The following is an 11,217-nucleotide window of genomic DNA, read 5'->3' as shown; positions in this document are numbered from 1 at the left end:
AGACGGAACTGTTTACATGCTCACCAATAGTTCGATTGTGATCAAATGCTAAAAATGTTTAAATAGTTCGGTGCTGGGGTCACCTCGAGCAATTAGGTAATGTAACAGGTGTGTTCACAAGCTCTGTGTTGAGAATCGGTTTATTAAAGAGGGTGTTGGGCTTTGGTGTGTTCAACTTTTGACGTATGTGATACGGGCAGAATTTACAACAGCTTGATGATAAATACAGTTTTCAGCCGTCCCACTTGGTTCGTGCAGTAAATAAAGACCGCTGGGACATTTCTTTTCTCCAAGAGTGTAATTTATTAGACCAACATGGTTACAGAAGTAGCAAAGCCAACTCTGACATATTTCACGCGCAAATAGCGTAGTTAATTTTCCCTTTTCCCCCCAGCCTTCCCGTTATTATTATTTACTTTCTAAGCAGCTGCCTTCATTTTGTTTGGGGAATGGACTCTTCGTCTTGCAGACCTTCCCAGCAAGTGACCTTGGGACACTGGCATTGTCTCCGAGCCGTTGTTTGCATTCTTTTGTCACCCCACCCCACCCCATTTACCTTCTTGTGTTCCAATTCTTTCCCTCCCACCGTTGCTGTTGTCATGCTGTGAGCAGAGATTGCAAAGCAAGCTGGATTGTAGCACTGACACCCAACCTCATCCTTAAAATCTCACCTATCTTAAAAAGACTTAGAAAGTTATCTTTAGGGCTTCCCTTCCCAACAATTCAAGTCGTCACTTATCATCTTTACTTCCATCTCTGAAAGTTGGAGGAGATATTGAGAATCCCAAAGGTGCTTTTTCAGGAGGCAACTGGACTTCCTTGTTTTTCTTTGAAGACGTTTCGCTTCTTATCCAAGAAGCTTCTTCAGCTTTGACTGGACAGTGGGAATGGAAGGATTTTAGAGAGACGTTGAGGCCACTTGGAGTTTTGTCTGTGTCCTCAGAGGTGCATGTTCAGGAGGCAACTGGACTTTCTTTGTTTTTCATTGAAGATGTTTCGCTTCTCATCCAAGAAGCTTCTTTAGCTCTGACTGGACTGTGGGAAATGGAAGGATTTATACTCCTTGCAGACAGCTGGTCATTTGCATCCTTTTAGAGAGTAGTTGAGGCCACCTGGAGGTTTATCTGTGTCCTCGGGGTCACCTGTGTGGTGCAAATGGGTGTGGAGCCTTCTTGGATACAGGATGTTTTTGAGTTATTGAGAACGATACATAACCAATCTTTTCTAAAGATTTCTTTTAAAAAAAATAAATCCATAGGACATTGAGGGCTACCTGAAAAACCAACAATACTCCTGATGGATATATTTTCTTTGGGGAGGGCTCTCGCTGAGCTTGGTTCATCAGGATGTTCATTATCAGCACAGCACTGACGATGTAACCTAGTTTGGTAATGAAATGTCTCCAAGAAACCAACCAGGCTCAGAGGTGCTCTCTCAGCCTGGTTGGTTTCTTGCAGACATTTCATTACCAAACACCGAGAATTCCACATTTCAACGCGGAGCTTCAAAGATTCTCTTCCATCTTGTTGTTCCAGTTGTTGTTACGGTTGGCCATCTAATTTTTTTTCTAAACTAGAAATCTACATCTTCACGGTTTTGTGACTTACCTGCCCTGCATGATTATTAACCATAGCTCTACCTAAGATTTGAATGCCAAATGAGCTGTCAGATATTCAGTAATTCACAACATATGGCTTGTGGGTTGTGCTTTAGCTGTCTGCCAGTGTCTCCATTAACTACATGTTTATTGACAAATCTTGCTCAGTCTTTGCTATCTGTTCTAGGAGTTCTTAAGCTAGGCGTACTTTGAGCTTCAGTCTTAAATATTTCTTGCTGAGTCTACTTAACGACCCACACAGTTTGCTTTGGCAAAACACAGTGGTCATCATTCTTTGATCTTCTGCTTCTCTTCCTCCAGTTCATTAGCTGGGTCCCAGACAGTGACTCATGTTAATAGTCAGTAAATTCTAATGCTTTAAATGCTTTTAAGTTGCCTGAGACACATGAATAAATGGGATTTTCTCAGCTGCCTCTGGCGTTTTGAAACTAAGGTAGAATATGTCTTCAAAGAAGACAACTATTCAAGACCAGTACATGAGAGAGGTGTGAAACAGCTTAACTAGTTGGTTTTTCTGGTTTCTAAGAAGCTTATAGTGGTAATGTCAACATCCAGCTCAAGAATAAAAAATAAAACTCCAGGTTCAATCTGTCTCTGAAAATCTTACTCTTTATTGAATACATTGTATGGTACTGTTGAAACAAAACTAACTCTGAGGCTCCAACACCAATAATTTTCCCAGCCAAACCCCCAGCGTCTTACATAGTCTTATGTAGTCCATATAAACAAGTTCACTTTGTTATGGGAACCTTCTGCTTCTGTTCTGGACCACCGGAGGACACACATGGTCCTAATTAATGCTAGATGTGATGTGAAGGAATTATTGATTTTTTTACCTACTTGGTGAGTTCTGACCAAGTATTCCTGAATAAATATGTGTTTTACGATTATCTTTATTGAGTCATCTGTCTGGGCTTGAATTACGAAGCATCTTAGTTCAGGATCAGAATAGTAAAAAATCAATAATTCCTTCACATCACATCTAGAGTTAATTAGGACCGTGTGTGTCCTTTGGTGGTCCCATATTTATCTCAGACAAAGACATTCTAAACTGGCACGTAGCCAGGATATCCTGTGATGAATTTAGTAGCCCCTCCTACTGATCTGTTAACATGGGATTTACTGAATAGCTAAACTACATTACCCATAAGTCATCTTTTAAGGAGACAGCACTTAACCCAATAAATGCCAAACATTCTAACATATAGTTCTCATATAACTAGCTGATCCAGAACAGCTTCTGATCGGCACCTGTTCTGGTGTCCTTGAAAAGGTTTCAGGCTGTCACTGTCTTCAGCTGAATCGTAGAAGTTTCATTTCTCCATCTAGCCCACTTGAAAGTAACACTCTCCCCCCACCTTAATCTGAAGGCAAGTTGAAATGCAGAGGCATGTACAGTAGCTGCCAAAGTTTCATCCTTGACAGGTAATCCCAAAGGTGCTTTTTCCAAAAGACAACTGGACTTTCTTGTTTTTTTCTTCTTCTGAAAGCGTTTCGCTTCTCATCCATGAACTGAAGAAGCTTCTAGGATGAGAAGTGAAATATTTTCAAAGGAAAAAACAAAACAAGAAAGTCCAGTTGCCTTTGGGAAAAATTACCTTTGGGACAACAATGACCTGGATGATTGAGAAACCCCACAGACCTCATAGTAGTAGCTTCACTTGATTACTAGCTCTTCAGACAGCAGGATGGAGAAATTCTCTTTGGGATGCCGCTTAGATTCTAAAACACACTCGTAAAACATGATTTTATTGTCTCACTGAAAATATTTATGGTGGAGATTGCATTGGACCATTTCCAAGATGTGAGGTCAGATCCTCCAGATCTCCACAGGCATAAAATATCTGCAGGTTTGTAGTTATTTAAGATGCTGGTTGATATTCCACTCCTCTCTGAATATCACGCTCTTGAATTACAACATTTTCGTTCATGCGGTTCATTCTTAAATACCCAGGACACGTTCTCTGTGCACTGAGCTTGGCTTCCTAGTGTAATTTCCTATGACAAAAAGCCTGGAGCTCAAAACCAGGCAAGGCCAGATGTTTTTCAGACTCGGGGTTCAGGTATTATTAAATCGCTATTTCAATTCTTACGGGAAAACAGTGAATTTTCAGAGCAGTCAGTTTTGTAACTTACGGCTTCCTTTGGCCAACCCTGAGCTCCTTACTTTTGATAGCTTTAGTGGTGAGGAGTGAAGAAGTGGTACCGTTTAAACCCGTTTTGGTCGGCTTATTTGAGACTGTTCGTGGGTCAACCTGGTAATTGTGCCTTCCCCTTTTTTTAGATTTCAACAGGATGAGAGGTTTAGCGTGTTGTAATTTAGTTGAAACACCCACTGACTTGTTTCAGAGAAACAGGAAATTCCCCCTTCCTGGTCAACAATTAGCTACTCTGTTTGATGTTCCTGACCAAGTCAACTCTTTTTGACTGATCTGTTGGTGTGTTTTAATGCCAATTTCAAGGATTTAAACTTTAGGAACAGTGTACACCACGCTAAAAAAGTCCAATTGCCCCAAGCAAAGTTTGGCTTCAGGTTTCCAAGCCTTTCCAGGATTTAAGTTGTTTTGAAATCATATCCCTTTATTAATTTTTTACATATAACCAAAGGTAGCAAACATATCCAACAGAGGTTCTTGAGCTCAGAGTTTCCTGCTTTATAGCCTGCTTTCTTTCTTTTTTCTTTCTTTCTTTCTTTCTTTCTTTCTTTCTTTCTTTCTTTCTTTCTTTCTCTCTCTCTCTCTTTCTTTCTCTCTCTCTCTCTCTCTCTCTTTCTTTCTTTCTTTTTTTCTCTCTCTTTCTTTCTCTTTTTCTTTTTTTCTTTCTTTCCAAATTTTGTTTTTTGCACTCTTCTAATTTAACTAGAGTAGTTAGCCATCTCCCTCTCCTTCCTTCCTTCCTTCCTTCCTTCCTTCCTTCCTTCCTTCCTTCCTTCCTTCCTTCCTTCCTTCCTTCCTTCCTTTTCTTTCTTTCCCCTTTCCTTTCCTTTCCCCTTCTCTTATGAAAGAAAGTTTTCTTTCTTTCCTTCCTTCCTTCCTTCCTTCCTTCCTTCCTTCCTTCCTTCCTTCCTTCCTAGTTTTGTTTTTTTCACTCTTCTAATTTAACTAGAATCCATCCTTTCTCCCTCCCTCCCTCCCTCCCTCCCTCTCTTTGTCAATAACAACAAAATTAATATGGATTCTCCATTCACCCAATCCTCAGCCCAAATACTCAGCAGTTCATAAATAGATGCTTGGGGGAAAAGATAATTTGGGAAACATACTAGATTTGCCAAAGCACTAAAGACATTTAGAACACCTCATTCTTAAGTAATTACCTGATGTTAGGACTGGGGTGAACATGGACATATATCCCCTCAAAAATCAGAAAATCATAACTCTTTGGAGAAAGAGTGATTCTCTTAATTTGGGTGGGTTTTTTTTTTTTTTTTTTTTTTTTTAAAAACGCATTTGCTGTTTTATCTTGCATCCTAGCTAATGCTTTTGAGGGCTTACTGAACAGACTAACCCAAAAGGGGAGAAAAAAAAAAAAGTTTGTTAAAACCCGAAAGTGACAAAGAAGGAACAGAACAAGGATTTGATAAGCGGTGGAAAGACATGGCATGTCTCGGCTGCTTTGTTCAATGTTCTGCTTTGTTCAATGTTCATGCTAGATAACAAATCTTGTAATTCTTATTCAGAGTGTCCAGTTGACAGGAAGTTTTTGCATGCCAGAATTAACATCATCAGATGTACCCTGCCATGGGAATTATGCAGCCACTTGGGTCTCTCTTCTCTTCTCTTCTCTTCTCTTCTCTTCTCTTCTCTTCTCTTCTCTTCTCTTCTCTTCTCTTCCCTTCCCTTCCCTTCCCTTCCCTTCCCTTCTCTTCTCCTGTCCTCTTAGCTCCCCTCCCCTCCCCTCTCCTTTCCTCTCCTCTCCTCTCCTCTCCTCTCTCATTTCCACTCCTCTCCCCTCCCCTCTCCTCTCCCCTCCCCTCCCCTCTCCTCTCTCCTTTCCTCTCCTCTCCTCTCTCTCATTTCCACTCCTCTCCTCTCCTCTCCTCCTTTCTCCTCTCTTCTCTTCCTTCTGTCAGTTCTTGAAGATGTTTCATGTCTAGCTGGAAAAAAAAAAATCGCAATTGCTTGCTTTTGTTTTTTTTTTTTCCTGTAGTCTCTAAGCATCTTTAAACAGCCAGCGTATCCATATACCAGAAAATCCTTCAGGGAGATTTTCCTTTGAATGGCTTTGTCATAAATTTGAATTTAGCACTCCATTCCTATCTCCAGTGACGTTTATCCCTCCATCTATAATTGATCTGAGTGTGTGAAAGGACCGTTCATAAAATTCTTCCTGGAAACTTTTTGCCCTCAAACCGTAGATGGTTTTTTTTTTTTGCCGCACAGTTCTTTGCAGCCTTTGTGGTGCTGATTAAATTTAAATTCTTGAAACAAACCCTCAGCTTATCTGAAAGCCCATTGAAGTTTATTGCCGGTCTTAAATTCATTCCACTGTTCTATGTTACTCATTTTTCCCTGTTGTTCAGAAGATGCATGAGGAGCACCATAAAACGCCTCTTTTAAAAACCTGCAGAAAAGTGGCATTCCTGGAGGTTAGGCTGGAGGTTAGAGTCGATCTCCACACTGCACAGATAGTGCTCGACTTACAACAGTTTCATTTAGTGACCGTTCATAGTTACGACGTCCCTGGAAAAAAGTGATTTACGGCCATTTTTTTCAAACTTACATCCCTGTGGTCAAAAGTCAGACGCTTGGCAACCGACCCATATTTATGATGGTCGCAGTGTCTCGGGGTCATGTCATCCCCTTTTACGACCTGACAAGCAAAATCAAAGGAGATCACAGTTTTACTTTACCGTGTTACTTAACTTACTAATGGCAGTCTTTCATTTAACAATTGTGGTGAGAAACGTCGCAAACTGGGGGGGGGGCAAAACTCACTTAACAAATGTTTCGCTTAGCGACATAAATTTTGGGGCTCCATTGCGGCCGTATGCGAGGACCACCTTGGTTTACTTACAGTAAACATGCCGTTGTGTGCGTGAGCGATGGTGTTCATGTTACAAGTCAGCATAGTTTGTTTTAAGTCTTCCCCAACTCGACATCTACCATAGATTTCAGCAAACTTGGCTAGCTATCCTGCAGCCCATGGATCTAAAATCTATGTAATGCTTCCTTGCACTTAATAGGATGACTAAGATTTTATCCACACCTCAGGAGTGAGTTGAAATTCGCACACCTTAAAGTTGCCAAGTGTCATGGTTCCGACGGATGAAACTCTTATAAGAACTTCGAGGCATTGTTTACCTTAAAGAATCTTTATTCAAGTAGCATCGGCACCTACTTAGTCAAAGCCAAAATCTGAATTACCCTCCCCTGAGCACATAGTATCAAGCACAATTTCCTCTTCTAATTAACAGTCATAAATCACATTCTCCAATTAGTTTGAAATGCAGGCTTTCCTTCCAGTTCTCCAGCCCGGCCATTTCTTATCATCTCTTATTTCAAAAAACCTTGGTTCTCACACCAGTTGCAATATTGTTATGTCTAACTAAACTCCCATGCACATTCCTCCTCCTCCCCCTCTCCCCAGTATCATCTAATTCCAACTCTTAATTCTAAGAGTAAAACTTAAGAAGGAAAATGGCTGCATCTCCATATGTTGTCAAAGCAAGAACATCCGACGTTAGCAGCGTTGACACCAAGTTTGAAAAACACTTAAATTATGGCAATTGCCTCTTTCTCAAACCGATCCTGGAGAACAACCTTCCGGCTAAATCAGAGGTGTCCAACCTTTCTGGTTTGTGGACCGGAGGGAAAAGGGAGGGGAAAAACATTTTACGCGCACGCGCACACAAACTGGGCCGCGAGCACACGCGATGCAAACTTTCCACCCTGTGCTGTATTTTTGCATGCCAGAATTTACAACGGGCGAGTCACGTTTTCTGGAAAAGAAAAAAAAAAAACCTTTCCCTTAATTTTGAAGTAGCAAGAAACGTTTGAGCTGCTTTGCAGAACCGTCTTTCAAGCAAGATTTGACCCCAAAATTTTACCCAGTTTGGTAAAAGGCCTTGAAACGGACATACTCCTGTGTGTACGAATGACATATTTCTTTTGCGACCTGCAAAATGGAACTTTTCATTTTTTTTTCTTGAATTTTTAAGGGCGTTTTTAAAATACGGACCCTGGCTGGATTCTAATCCCAAGTCTTTATAAAAGCCGGGTTTAATGTATGAAGGCCCGGATTGATAATTCATGCTAAGTTGCAAATGTTTAAACCGTGGTTAGTCGGCTGGTTTTGTTGAGGAGATTCCTGTATAGAGATAGTCCTTGACTTACGAGCCCAACATTTCTGTTACTAAGTGAACATTTGTTAAGTGAATTTTGCCGCAATGTTACAATTTGCCGCTGTTGTTAAGCCAATCATTGAGGGTGTGAAGTTAGTCAGCAGGTCGCAAAAGGGAATCATGTGACTCACGCACACACCCTGGGATGCTGTGACTGTCATAAATATGAGTCAGTTGCCAAGCACACAGTTTTGACCGTGGGGATGCTGCAACAATCATCAATATGAAAAACAGTCGTAAGGCAAATTTCCTTTGGAAATGCGCCAGGACGTGTTTCCCAGCCTTTTCTGGCTGCCTGTAAAATCTGTCATTTGAATCGATTCCTCTTCTCTTGGAATTGTCCTCAAGGTTACTACCGCACGGAGAGAGACAAAGGCTCCCAGTATGAATTATTCTACAAGAAAGCCGACGAAATGGAGTACAGACACGTTTCGCTGTTCCGCCCATTTGGTCCCCTCATGAAAGTGAAGACAGAGACGGTGGACATCTTCCGGTCGATGATCAACATCATCGTTCCTCTGGCGGGAAGGACAGAGGTTTTTGCACAATTCATGCAAAATTTCAGGTAAGTCCGTAAGAGATGAGAAGAGAGGAGAGGATGAGGGGAGGGGAGGATGAGATGAATGGATAGGAGAGGAGAGGAGGAAAGGCGATGAGGGGAAATGGGAGGGGAGGAGGAGGAGAGGAGACGATGAGGGGAGAGGAGAGGAGGAGATGAGGGGAGAGAGGAGAGGAGGAAGGGAGGGGAAGGAAAAAGGGAGGAGGAGAGGCAATGAGGGGAGAGGATGAGATGGATAGGAGAGGAGGAAAGGCGATGAGGGGAAATGGGAGGGGAGGAGGAGGAGAGGAGACGATGAGGGGAGAGGAGAGGAGATGAGGGGAGAGGGAGGAGAGGAGAGAGGAGAGGAGGAAGGGAGGGGAAGGAAGAGGGGAGGAGGAGAGACAATGAGGGGAGAGGATGAGATGGATAGGAGAGGAGGAAAGGAGATGAGGGGAAGTGGGAGGGGAGGAGGAGAGGAGGGGAAAGAAGAGGGGAGGAGGAGAGGAGACAATGAGGGGAGAGGAGAGGATGAGATGGATAGGACAGGAGGGGAGGAGAGGATGAGCTGAAGGGAGAGGAGGAGGAAAGGAGATGAGGGTAGGGGAAGAAGAGAGCAGACAGGGGAGAGGATGAGATGAAGGGAGACGAGTGGAGGGTGAGCTGGAGAAAAGAAAAGACAATGAGGGGAGGATGAGCTGAAGGGAGAGGAGAGGAGGACAGGAGAGGAGGGGAGGGGAGGAGGAGAGGAGAATGAGGGGAGAGGAGAATGAGGGGAGAGGAGAGGAAGAGATGAAGGGAGAGGAGTGGAGGGGAGGATGAGCTGAAGAGAGGAGAGGAGACGAGGGGAGAGGAGAGGAGGAGAGAATGAGATGAAGGGAGAGGAGAGGGGAGGGGGAGGAGAGGAGAGGAGAGGAGACAACAGGAGACAGTGGTATACTAACCTATGGCATGAATTAACAATTAGAAAGAATCTTGAAAAATACTAAAACGTTACATTATTGAAATGCTAAAATCCTGGAATTAATACACCACTAGGCTGTTGCTAAAAAAATAATAATCCTGTTTATCATGTTGGCAATCTCCTTGATGTTTCAGAATAACAACATAAAATCCAAAAATTAATCTTTGACTAAGACTCCATACTCCTCCACGGAACAATCCTGTCTGCTTCTTAACAAACACCAAGCAGCCTTTTGCTGCTCGCGTTTTGATGTCCAATCTGTATTTGCAAGTAGATAACTTATGCAGAAATCTATTCTATTCTGTTCTCAGATGATTTTTGAACGGCCCTAGTGAGTTAAGATCTTTCTGAGATTTCAGCTAGATCCATCCGTTGGGAGATTTCTGAAATCTTCTACGGCTGATAGAGGAGATCCTCGGACCTTTTTTTTTCTTTTTCCGAAGAAGTCACCGACTCGCTTAAAAAAAAAAACTCTTCTTTTTTGCTCCCAGGGATGTTTGCATTAATCAAGACAAGCGGATTCATCTCACCGTGGTCTATTTTGGACAGGAAGGACTTTCCGAAGTCAAGAGCATCTTACAATCGGTTGCGAGGTGAGTTCCAAGACGTTCCGACAGGACAGGAAACCAAGAACGGAAAGCGGATTGCGTCTCTGGCCAGCGGAGAACTCCTTCTGAGGCCGAGCAAGGATCTGTGATCCGTTTTGCTTTCATTTTAGGGGCAAAGTTAACTTCCTTCCTTTATTTTGAAAATGCTGGGCTGGTGTGGATCTTGGCAAGAGGTCTCTTTGCTTTTTTTTTTCCCGTACAAAATAACGCAGTCCTCAGTTTTTAAGACGGACGCACTTTTTTCGCTGTTGAGTCACCTCGTGTATAAAGCGCAGATGGAAGTCTCTGAGCCCAGAATAAAACCCTCTGTTAAGAGAAAGCAATTCTGCCTTTGGTCTTGACTGGGTCCTTCTGCACACAGGGGTGGGTGGGTGGGTTTTTTTCTTTGAGTAACGCATCTCGTTGAGGTGAATCCTCCACTGCCAGAACTGAAGGCAGCAAACTGTAGAAAGAAATTATTCCGTGACATTGCAGGAGACTAAGCATAATTTCCATTAATCGCAGGGAACGGTGAAAAAAATCTCTTGAACTGAGCTTGATCCAATGCAGTGGTTCTCAACCTTTCTAATGCCACAACCCCATAATACAGTTCCCCATGTTGTGGTGACCCCCAACCACTTATACATCACCGGGTGCCAGGGGCGTGGCCAAAGAAAAGGGGGAAAAAATGGCGGACAGCCTTGTTTGGCGACCCCCGTGAAATGGTCGTTCGACCCCAAATGGGGTCCCGACCCACAGGTTGAGAATCACTGATCTAATGACTTTAAAAGTGGTGGGTGGTCCATCAGTGGAGGCTTTTAAGAAGAGACTGGATAGTGACAGAGGAGGAGGAGGAGGAGGAGGAGGAGGAGGAGGAGGAGGAGGAGGAGGAGGAGGAGGAGGAGGAGGAGGAGGAGGACTGTAAGGTCCTTAGTGCTCTCTGAGCTTGCTTGTTTTCTTACAGATGTTTCATTATCCAACTAGGTAACATCATCAGTATTAGCATGATGATGGTACCTAGTTTGGGTAATGAAATGTCTTCAAGAAAACAACCACGTTCAGAGAACACCAAGGACCTAATGATGGTACCTAGTTTGGGTAATGAAATGTCTTCAAGAAAACAACCACGTTCAGAGAACACCAAGGACCCTTCTTCATAGGACTTTGTGA

At 42.9% G+C, this 11,217-nt stretch overlaps 1 protein-coding gene across 3 annotated transcripts in view; it reads left to right on the top strand.

Moving 5' to 3' along the window:
- CSGALNACT2 (chondroitin sulfate N-acetylgalactosaminyltransferase 2) overlaps positions 1-11,217 on the top strand; it is a 50,709-nt gene that overhangs the window by 29,736 nt on the left and 9,756 nt on the right. For all 3 annotated transcript variants that reach the window (XM_039340746.1, XM_039340747.1, XM_039340748.1), the window contains 2 exons: positions 8,307-8,523; positions 9,952-10,053. In XM_039340746.1, coding sequence (XP_039196680.1) covers positions 8,307-8,523; positions 9,952-10,053 — 319 coding nt within the window. The remainder of the gene's footprint in view (positions 1-8,306; positions 8,524-9,951; positions 10,054-11,217) is intronic.

This window comes from Crotalus tigris, unplaced genomic scaffold, assembly GCF_016545835.1.
Source record: "Crotalus tigris isolate CLP2741 ecotype Arizona unplaced genomic scaffold, ASM1654583v1 scf7180000017753.6788120, whole genome shotgun sequence".
Taxonomy (NCBI): Eukaryota; Metazoa; Chordata; class Lepidosauria; order Squamata; family Viperidae; genus Crotalus; species Crotalus tigris.
The sequence above is the reverse complement of the archived record's forward strand: the minus strand, read 5'-3'. Positions and strand labels throughout refer to the sequence as shown.